This window comes from Pipistrellus hanaki (assembly GCF_964339955.1).
Source record: "Pipistrellus hanaki genome assembly, chromosome: 11".
Taxonomy (NCBI): Eukaryota; Metazoa; Chordata; class Mammalia; order Chiroptera; family Vespertilionidae; genus Pipistrellus; species Pipistrellus hanaki.
The window spans coordinates 1,146,097-1,156,536 of record NC_140513.1 but is presented as its reverse complement, the minus strand read 5'-3'; the positions used below and the strand labels follow the sequence as shown (position 1 = coordinate 1,156,536).

Here is a 10,440-nt window from a genome sequence, read left to right as displayed (position 1 = left end):
CCGGAGGGAGGCCGGGCCCGGAAAGGACCAGGATGCAGTGACCGGGGAAGCGCCCGCGCCTATCTCAGCCGATGTCCGGCTGCTCAGCAGCTCGCTGCCCTTCCCGGCCCGGCCCAGCCCGGGTCACGGGCGGAGGGTCAGGGCCGCCGGGGGAGGCGGGAGGGGGCGGGAGGCTCGTGACCGCCAGCCCCAGGCGCCAGCGCCGGGAGGCTCCCCGGGCTCCAGCCCCCGGGATGGCGGGGAAGCAGCTGACCCTCAGGGTTGGGGCTGTCACCAACCCCAAGAGGTGCGGGCTGGAGCCCCTGCTGGGCGGGCCGGGAGCCCCCACCTGGGACTGTGCGGACCTGTGGCGTCAGTTTCAAGCTGATGGACCTGGGACAGCTGGCTCTGCTCACAGCTCCGCTCCGGGACGCTCGCCTGCGTCAGTGTGTTTAGGTTCATTCAGATGAGACCTGTCCCATTTGTCACAGCCGTGAGCCCTCGGGCGGGGGAGAACCCTCGCTGCCGCCCTGGCCGGCCGCTCGGACCCGACACCGCTCACTGCGTCTGCAGAGCAGTGGATGGACGCTCCTTGGTCTGCCGCAGCAGAAGCCGCGGAGGGGAAGCTGAGGTTCAGAAAGGGGGTCGTGTGCCCATGCCAGGGACTCCGGCCTCACCCCTGTTCCCGAGCCCCGATGGGCACCTCCACCACTCACTGTCCCGGGACTCCAGGGCCCTTTCCCATTGGGTGAGCAGGCTGTCAGTCACCCCACAGGCCACAGCCTCCAAGCTGCTGCCAGCTCCAAGGGCCGATCCGACACCGAACCGGGTTCGGCTGCCGGCCCGCTGCTCGCTGCCGTCCTCCGGGCTGTGCTGCTGCGAGGAAGGACGGTGCATTCGGAAGCCAGCAGCCCGAGGAGATGGAGACCCGAGGAGACGGAGACTCCCTGCAAATTCATCCCTTTTTATTTCTTTTTTATTGTTTCACGAATCCTCGCCATTGGATAGTTCATTCATAGCTTTTCAGAGAGTGGGAAGGAGGAAGGAAGGGAGAGGGAGAGGGAGAGGGAGAGGGAGAGGGAGAGGGAGAGGGAGAGGGAGAGGGAGAGGGCGAGGGCGAGGGCGAGGGAGAGGGAGAGGGAGAGGGAGAGGGAGAGGGAGAGAAAGGGAGAGAAACATCGGTGTGAGAGAGACATTTCAGCAGGACGCCTCCCGCCCACGCCCCAACCAGTGGGCAGGGAGTGAACCTGCAACCCAGGTACGTGCCCTTGACCTGGAGTCGAACCCGAGACCCTTCGGTGCTCAGGCCAGCGCTCTAACCACTGAGCCACAGTGTCCAGGGCACAGAGACCATCTTAACACACGGACTCAGGCAGAGGTTTTGTAAGGAGGAAGGGGGGGGGGAACAGGACAAAGGAGTTGGAGGAGGGGGTCAACAGTTCTCCTTGAGGCAGCTGTTTGCAAACCCCGTCCGTCCAGATCACTGGTCGAAGGTCAGCAAACGCCTCGGAGCCGGATGTCCAAGGCCGGAGGCTGCTTCCTATGAACTAGTCCCCAGGATTCTTGAGAAAACAGGCTGCTTATGGCAGTCACATGCCGCTCAGCAGGCCGTCCTTCACGGAAAAGTGTTAACGCCGCGGCCGGCAATCTCCTCCGTCACAGAGCCACGTATCAGCAGACAACGGAAATGTCTGTGGAGAGCCACATTTTTAAACAAACTCCTTCTGACGCCACTTCTTCAGCACAGACTCGCCCGGCCGTGGTGTTTTGTGGAAGAGCCACACTCCAGGGGCCAGAGAGCCACCGTGGCTCTCGAGCCGCCGTTCGCCGACCACGGTGTTAAAGGAATGGGGGTCGGTGCTGACAAGCTGGCCTGGCGTCCTTGACTAGAGCATGAATCCGGGGGACGGGGGACGGGGGGGGCAGGGGTGAGGTCCGCGGGCACAAGCGTGTTCCAGGCGCGGCCACCTCCCTCGCCGAGGGGCCTGCGTCCCTCCCCCGGAGCAGGGCTGCGGTCCTGAGCTCTGCACCCCGGATCCGCTCCCCGGGGCGTGTCCGTGTGGCAGGAGGCAGGCGTGTCCCCCTCAGCTGTAAGCAGCTCCCGCTGTGACCGGCTCAGTGAATGGCGGGTGGGGGCGGGGGGGGGGGCCTAGGACGCCGGACCAGCGCAGCGCTACACACTCGGACCCCCGCCGTGCTGAGCGTGGCTGTGTGTTCTGGGAGAAGGACCCGCTCACCTGCTGGGAGGTGCGGGGCCCCGGGCTCCCCTGGAAAGACGGCCCCCCGCCCTGTCCGCCCGGAGCGGCCGGTGATCCCGGGTGATGAGCAGCCAGGGCGCCCCCTGCAGATGCCCATGAGCCTTTGCAAACCCCAGCCCCCGGGACAGGAGCCCCCTTTGGCCTCCCTCTGGCTGCTTCCCCCGCCCTCTCTGTCCTTCCCCCAACAGAGCAGCCGCTGATGGGGGCACGGCAGATGTCTCCCCACGCCGCTGCCGGCAGGATGGAATAAGGGGTGAGGGGAGACCGGGCACTGCAGAGGGGAGGGCCCTGGGGGGAGGGGGGAGAGGGGAGGGGGGACCGGGCACTGCAGGGGGGAGGGCCCTGGGGGAAGGGGGGAGGGGGGAGGGGGGACCGGGCACTGCAGGGCGGAGGGCCCTGGGGGAAGGGGTGAGGGGGGACCGGGCACTGCAAGGGGGAGGGCCCTGGGGGAAGGGGGGAGGGGGGACCGGGCACTGCAGGGGGGAGGGCCCTGGGGGAAGGGGGGAGGGGGGAGGGGGGACCGGGCACTGCAGGGCGGAGGGCGCGGGGGGAGGGGTGTGGGGTGTGGGAGTGGGAGGAAGTGCCCTCCCCTCGGGAGGCCCTGGGAGCAGGAACTGAGGCGGGCTCCGCAGGATAAAAGGGGGGCCCTCCCAGAGGACCTGGATGCCACTGCGCCGAGCAGCCGCTGCCATGGGGCCCGTGGTCCTGGCCCTCGCCCTCCTGGGCACCGCCGCCGCCACCCCCGCCGACAGCTGTCCAGGTGAGCCAGGGCGCGGGCAGGCCTGCGGAGGCCCGGAGCCGGGAGCCTCGGCACGGACTGCCTGCCCCCCCCTGCCCCCCCCCCCGTCCTTCCAGAACATTCTTCTTCAGACTGAGGCTTGACCACCGTCTGGGGGCACCGGCCTCGGGGTCCTCCCACCCACAGGGGGCGGGAGGGGAGCGTGGAGAGCGCCCTCCCGGGCCGGTCAGTGCGAGGTCGCTCCCGCGCTGGGTCCTGCATGGGGACCTGGAGCCTCCGGGCAGGCGGCCCCCGGGTCCCAGAGGAGAGCAGGAGGGCAGGGGTTCCCCGTCCCCTCCGCCCCACGGCCCCCTCCTTCCCGGCCCAGGAGCTCCCAAAGGGGCTGCACCCCCTCCGGATCCCGGGCTGTGGGCGGGGCTGGGCCGGGGACAGGTGAGCCTCCCGGGCCCAGCGGCCTCTGGTGCTGGGAGAGCATGTCATGTGTGCCTGGCCCGTGCGGGGGGAGGGGGCCATGTCACGTGTGCCTGGCTCGTGCAGGGGGGGCCATGTAACGTGTGCCTGGCCCGTGCAGGGGGGGGCCATGTCACGTGTGCCTGGCCTGTGCAGGGGGGGGCATGTCACGTGTGCCTGGCCTGTGCAGGGGTGGAGGCAGCAGGGCCTCACTGACGGGCCGTCCTCTCTGCAGAAGTGAAGGTACTGGGGCTGGAGGCCGACAAGCTGACCATCCTGCGGGGCTGCCCGGGGCTGCCCGGGGCCGCGGGGCCCAAGGGAGAGGCGGGCGCGGACGGCGGGAGAGGTGAGTGAGGGCGGGGCCTGTCTCTGCCCAGGAGGCCCGGCTGGTGGGGCCCCGCAGGGCTCAGAGGGCACTGGGGCTGGTCCTGGGGTGTGGGCCCCGTGGGAGGGAGCCGGTCACGGTCACCCACTGGCCGCCGGGGCCGGGTGGGCGGCCAGCACGGCTCCTGGTGATGACGCCGTGCTGAGGGGACCCGGCTGGACTGTCCCCTGCCCTCCCTGTCCCAGCTGAGCCGGGGGCCTGTCTCCAGGGGCGACCACAGCGGCCGGCAGTCACAGCCATGCAAACCCTGGGTTCCCGGACGAGGGCAGAGCTGGGCTCGGGCCCGGTCCCCTGGGAAGGCCCTGGTCGCAGGTCGTGGCCTCTGACTGGGCAGCGGGGCCCTAGGAGGGCTGGGGTCCGGGTCCCCACCCTCCGGCTCCCGAGGGTCAAACCTGGGGGCGCTCCGGGCCCGGGTCGGGGAGCTTTGCTCACGGACATGTTTGAATTCGCAGGCGAAAGAGGCCCATCCGGAGCCCCAGGGAAGGCGGGGCCCCCCGGGCCCAAAGGTAACTCACCACGGAGCGTGGGGAGCCCTGGGCGGGCCCTGTGGATAGAGAGAGAGGAGGGCACTTCCTGGGTGTCACATGGGACAATTCCTAACCCTAACCTAACGGCAACCATAATCCTATTTATCCCAAACCCTACCCCTTACCGTAACCCAAACCCTAACCCTAACCCTAACCCTAACCCTAACATATTCTTATCCCTAACCCATTCTTATCCCTAACCCTAACCCTAACCCTAACCCTAACGCTATCCCTAATCCTATCCTTGTCCATAACCCTAACTCTAACCCTAACCCAAACCCTAACCCTAAACCGAACCTATTCTTATCCATAACCCTAACCCTATCCTTGTCAATGACCTTAACTCTAACCCTAACCCTAACCCTAACCCTAATCCTATCCTTGTCCATAACCCTAACCCTAACCCTAACCCTAACTCTAACTCTGCCCAAACAGGGTGCTCCCTTACCCAGGACCTGGGTCTGTGTCCAGAGCACCCAGGGCAGGTCCCAACCCCAGCCCAGCTCCGACCCCAGCCCAGCACTGACCCCAGCCCAGCACCGATTCCAGCCCAGCAAAGACCCCAGCCCAGCACCTACCCCAGCCCAGCACCTACCCCAGCCCAGCACCTACCCGGCACAGAAGTGAGACCCCAGCTCCCTCTGCCCCGTCACCTGTCCCTGCCCTGGGCTCTCTCAGCCCCAGAACAGGTGGGACAGCCCAGTCCTCCGGCTGACGGGCCGGGTGGGACAGGCCGTCCTCCGGCTGACGGGACGGTGGGACAGGCCAGTCCTCCGGCTGACGGGACGGTGGGACAGGCCAGTCCTCCGGCTGACGGGCCGGGTGGGACAGGCCATCCTCCGGCTGACGGGACGGGTGGGACAGGCCGTCCTCCGGCTGACGGGCCGGGTGGGACAGGCCGTCCTCCGGCTGACGGGACGGTGGACAGGCCATCCTCCGGCTGACAGGATGGGTGGGACAGGCCGTCCTCTGGCTGACGGGGTCTGGCAGGAGCCGTGTCCTCGCCCTCGAGCCTGTGCTGACCTCCTCTCTCTGCAGGAGACCCCGGGGAGAAGGGGGCACGTGGAGAGAAAGGTGAGGCCCTCCCACCCTCCCCGGGGTGACTTCCCAGACCCTGAACACAAGAGGTTTCCAGGGTGTGGAGCAGGGGCCTGGGTGGAGACCAGGCCCTTCCCACTGAACCAGCAGTCGGACATCCCTCTCACAATCCAGGACCACTGTCTCCTAACTGCTCACCTGCCTGCCTGCCTGATCACCCTGAACCGCCTATGTGTCTGAACCTGATTGCCCCTTACTGCCCCCCCTGCCGGCCTGGTTGCCCCTAACTACCTTCCCACCCACCCCACCCCGGCTGGCCTGGTTGCCCCTTACTGCCCCCCGCCAACCTGGTCACCCCCAACTGCCTTACCCCCCCCCAACCCCATCCCCCGGCCTGGTTGCTCCTTACTGTCCCCCTGCAGGCTGGTGCTCCCCCCCCCCCCGCCCGCCATTGAGCAGGCAGGGGCCTTGCTGGGGGACCAGCCTCCTATGGAAGGATCTAGAAAAGGCCTCTGTCCCCTCCTGGTGCTGAGGGACCAGGGCTGGGCCGAACCGCCTCTCACGTGTGTTTGCCTCTGCCCCCAGGACAGCCATGGGAAGCTGATCGATGTGACACAGGTGGGCCACGAACCCCGAATCTGGTGCCCAGTTTGGCCTGAGGGCCCACCCTGCAGGGAGCACTGGCCTGGGGTCCCCATGCTGCCCATCAGCCTGCAGGCCCAGAGGCCACGCCCTCCTGCCTCAGCGCTGGCCAGTCACATGGGACAGCAGTCAGCCCCGCCTCCTCTCCTGCCTTCTGGACCCAAATGACAGTCCTAGTCTCATGCCCCAAAAATATCAGAACCCCAAAGGCCCGGGCCGGGACCAGTGTGGGGGTGCCCTGGGGGGGACGGCCGGGTGCACAGGGCCTGTCCGTCACAGCGGGTGGCCTGGAGGGTCTGTGTCCAGCCCTGGGCGTCCTCCTGCCCAGCAGACCCCATGTCCCCCCCTCCCGGTCCTGGCCTCCACCGGCGGCTCCCTCCCCAGGGCCTCGGAGCTGCTGGGAGCTGCGCACCAGGGGGCACGCGCTGAGCGGCTGGCACACCATCTTCCTGCCCGACTGCCGGCCGCTGGCCGTGCTGTGCGACATGGACACGGACGGCGGGGGCTGGACTGTGAGTGCGGCGTGGGGGGACAGCTGTGCGGGCGGCCGCCGGCCGGGGCTCACAGACCTCTCCCCGGGGGAACCGCACCCGGGGCCCTGGTCACACTGTCCACCCCGGTGTCTGGGCTGCCCCTCTCCCAGGGGCCGCAGAGGACCGACGGTGGTGAGCCCAGGCCGTGGGGCCCGGCCCGAGGGCGCCCCGTCCCTCCAGGTGTGGCCCGGCCTGTGGCGCCCTCTCTGAGCTGCCAGGTCCTCCCTGGCCCACGGGGGCGCCCGTCTGCCCGCCGGGGTCTGGCCACGCGTCTCCCTCCCTCAGGTGTTCCAGCGCCGGGTGGACGGCTCCGTGGACTTCTACCGGGACTGGGCCGCCTACCAGCGGGGCTTCGGCAGCCAGCTGGGCGAGTTCTGGCTGGGCAACGACCACATCCACGCCCTGACCGCCCAGGGTAGGCGGGCCGGGCTCGGGGGGGGGGCCAGCCCACCTGCCCCACCGGGGCCAGGGACGTGGGGAGCCGGGCCCCACCCACAGCCTCCAGCGTCCTGCGGGCCTCAGGGCACGTCCTGGGTCCACGTGCGCGGTCCCTGAGCGGCACCCCGTCCTGGAGCTCAGGGGCCGCTGCCACTGCCCGCCTCCGCAGGCACCAGCGAGCTGCGCGTGGACCTGGTGGACTTCGAGAGCACCCGCCACTTCGCCCGGTACCAGTCCTTCCGGCTGGGCAGCGCGGCCGACAAGTACCAGCTGGTCCTGGGCGCCTTCGCCGGGGGCACCGCCGGTGCGTGCGGGCCACGCGTGGGCGGTGGGTGGGCGGTGTGGTGGGCAGTGGCAGTGGGGTGGGCCGTGGACAGTGGGGGTGGGCAGGGGGGTGGGCAGTGGCAGTGGGGGGTGGGCGGTGGGGTGGCAGTGGGGGGTGGATAGTGGCAGTGGCAGTAGGGGTGGGCAGTGGCAGTGGGGTGGGCAGGGGGCAGTGGCAGTGGGGTGGGCAGTCTGTGTGGGGTCCTGGCTCTGTGTCCCTGGGGCCTGGGCAGGGCCTTAGCCCACGGCAGCCCCTCACCCATGTGCTGGATGACACGCCTCCACGTGAGTGCTGTGACGTGGGCGGACACACGGCACAGAGCACAGGAACTGGGGGTCTGCTTCCTCCCGCCCCGTGGCAGCAAGTGGAGGGGCGCTCGGCTCCACGCTCATGGCGCCCCCTCCCCCGTGGGCCTCTGCTGGCACCGTGCCCGTTAGCCGGCGGGCACAGAGCGGAGGAGGGGGGACCTGGTGACCTTGTGTAACCCCGCCCCCCCCCCCCCGGCAGGTGACTCGCTGACGCCCCACAACAGCTCCCTGTTCTCCACCAAAGACCAGGACAACGACGCCAACTCCTCCAGCTGCGCCCAGCAGTACGAGGGCGCCTGGTGGTACTATAACTGCCACGTGTCCAACCTGAACGGGCGCTACCTCGGGGGCTCCCACAGTAGCTTTGCCAACGGCATCAACTGGCACTCGGGGAAGGGCTACAACTACAGCTACAAGGTGGCCGAGATGAAGCTGCGGCCCGCTGGGGCGGCCGAGGCCTGAGCGTCCTCGCCTAGCCCCCGACCCCTGACCCCAGCTCCCTGACCCCTGACCCGGTCCCCGTCCCCAGGCCTGGCACTGAGGCGCTCCTGCAGAGGCAGAGCCCGCCCGGCCCCTGACCCCTGACCCCCGACCCCGGCCCCCTAACCCCTGACCCCGACCCCCTAACCCCTGACCCCGGTCCCCGTCCCCAGGCCTGGCACCGAGGCGCTCCTGCAGAGGCAGAGCCCGCCCGGCCCCTGACCCCTAACCCCCGACCCCCTAACCCCTGACCCCGGTCCCCGTCCCCAGGCCTGGCACCGAGGCACTCCTGCAGAGGCAGAGCCCGCCCGGCCCCTGATCCCCGGCCCCCGCCGGGGGACCAGCCCGCGGGAGGCGCGTGTTTCCGACGGGCTGGGAGGCTGCACCTATCCCAGGCCAGCTCTCTGGGCCTCGGAAGGCTGAGCCAGCACAGCCGTCAGACGCCCCAGGACAGAAGTCACTGCAGCCACCCCCCTCGTGGGAACCGCCGGCTGCGGGGTCTGCCTCAGCCTTCCTGGGTCCCCACGATGCTCACCCCCCAAGGGAGAAAGGACCGTCCCATCTACGGCCAGGCCCGGGGAGGGGTCAGCGGGGGCTGCAGAGGCCCCTCCCACAGCGACTGGGTCCAGGACTGTTGTGGCCGGCAAGACCCTGTCGAGGCAGGGCTCCAGGCCAGGGAAGGAACGAGCAACCAGACCCACAACAAAGAATGTAGCACAACTGTTAGCCATAAAATGGTTCTGCTGCAAGGCTCAACCCCCAGGCAGGCAGGTCCTGTTTCCAGTAGCCGCAAGGCAGGACAAACAGACCAAACCAGGTGAAACAGAGACTGCTTAAGCTGAAAATAAACCCCACCCCAGGTGTTGTATAAACTTTAAATGTTACTGTACTACTGGAATTTTCTACAACTGACCTTTCTTTGTTAAAACTTTAGCCAATCATAAACTGCCAGGCATCCCTAAGACGGGGATAAAAGCAGCGTGCTTAGACTGGGTCGGGGCTCTCGTTGCCCGCTGCTGTGTCAGTTGAGACAGGAGCCCGGACTCGAGTTCGTAATAAAGGCTTCCTACATTCCAATGTGGCTGACTGGTGGTCGTCATTCGCGGGTCGCCCACAGCAGGACCCCGGACGCCTGTGGGGACGGGCCAGGTCCCGGGAGTGTGTCCTCGAGAGCAGTTCCTCCCCGGCTGCCTTCCACGTCGGAGGCACCGAGGGACGCGTGTGACTACGGGGGAAGGGGGTCCCCCTCGGCTGTGGCCAGGCCTACCCTCAGCCTCTCGCCAGGACAATGGGATGGGGAAGCTGCGTACACAGAGGGCCCTACGGCCCCATTCCTGGGCCACGGCCCCAAACTCTGCCCGCGTTTGCTGAGCGCTGGCCCGTTTTTATAGGCTTGAACCTACTTTTAAACACAGACTTCCTGCCCGAACCCCACACCGGGACTGCGCCACCCTGGGTGGCCAGGCGGACGGCGCCCAGGGTGGAAGGGAGGGTCCGAGAGTCCTTCCATGCTGTGCTCAGAGGGGGCGTGGCCCCGGGCGCCATCCAGAGGTGGGTGTGGCTCAGTGGTTGGAGCGTCAGCCCTCTGACTGAAGGGTCACGGGTTCGATTCCGGTCCAGGGCACATCCCCGGGTAGCAGGCTCGATCCCCGGGCCCGGGGGGGTGTGGGGAAGACAACCAATCCAGGTGTCTCTGTCAGTCTCCCCGGCCTCTCCCCTTCCCCTCTCTGTGACCGCAGCGGGGCCTGCCCCGGCTGAGGATCGGCCACAGGAACACGGACACGTTCTCCGTGGAGCATCGGGAAGGAGCCTGCAGCGTCCAGCCCGGGGAGCCCCGCCTCGGCCTCTAAGGGCTTAGCACTCGGCCAGGCTCGGAGCCTCGCGGCCGCGGCCACGCGTCAGGCTGCAGAGACTGCGTGTGTGTTGCTGCGCGGCCGGCGCCCCCGTGGGCCAGGGAGGACCTGGCAGCTCAGAGAGGGCGCCACAGGCCGGGCCACACCTGGAGGGACGGGGCGCCCTCGGGCCGGGCCCCACGGCCTGGGCTCACCACCGTCGGTCCTCTCCGGCCCCTGGGAGAGGGGCAGCCCAGACACCGGGGTGGACAGTGTGACCAGGGCCCCGGGTGCGGTTCCCCCGGGGAGAGGTCTGTGAGCCCCGGCCGGCGGCCGCCCGCACAGCCGTCCCCCCACGCCGCACTCACGGTCCAGCCCCCGCCGTCCGTGTCCATGTCGCACAGCACGGCCAGCGGCCGGCAGTCGGGCAGGAAGATGGTGTGCCAGCGGCTCAGCGCGTGCCCCCTGGTGCGCAGCTCCCAGCAGCTCCGAGGCCCTGGGGAGGG

At 68.7% G+C, this 10,440-nt stretch overlaps 1 protein-coding gene across 2 annotated transcripts; it reads left to right on the top strand.

Annotated features, from left to right (window-relative positions):
* Positions 1-2,790: 2,790 nt before the first annotated feature.
* Positions 2,791-9,179, top strand: FCN2 (ficolin 2). 2 transcript variants are annotated; one of them, XM_084898525.1, is made up of 10 exons: positions 2,791-2,997; positions 3,662-3,772; positions 4,264-4,317; positions 5,377-5,412; positions 5,962-5,994; positions 6,403-6,530; positions 6,837-6,966; positions 7,159-7,293; positions 7,822-8,178; positions 8,400-9,179. In XM_084898525.1, the coding sequence occupies exons 1-9, from the start codon at positions 2,901-2,903 to the stop codon at positions 8,082-8,084; spliced, it is 987 nt and encodes a 328-aa protein (XP_084754651.1). In that variant the 5' UTR covers positions 2,791-2,900; the 3' UTR covers positions 8,085-8,178; positions 8,400-9,179. The 2 variants fall into 2 exon arrangements, with proteins under 2 accessions (XP_084754651.1, XP_084754650.1); XM_084898524.1 differs by having other exon boundaries at positions 7,822-8,302.
* Positions 9,180-10,440: the final 1,261 nt, after the last annotated feature.

What these genes read in the sequence shown, in the direction of transcription:
- FCN2 (XM_084898525.1), top strand. Translation starts at nt 2,901, where the DNA reads ATGCCACTGCGCCGAGCAGCCGCTGCCATGGGGCCCGTGGTCCTGGCC. An exon ending in GGGCGCGGACGGCGGGAGAG is followed by an intron (nt 3,773 to 4,263) that starts GTGAGTGAGGGC and finishes TTGAATTCGCAG; the next exon opens with GCGAAAGAGGCCCATCCGGA. An exon ending in CCACGCCCTGACCGCCCAGG is followed by an intron (nt 6,967 to 7,158) that starts GTAGGCGGGCCG and finishes CCGCCTCCGCAG; the next exon opens with GCACCAGCGAGCTGCGCGTG.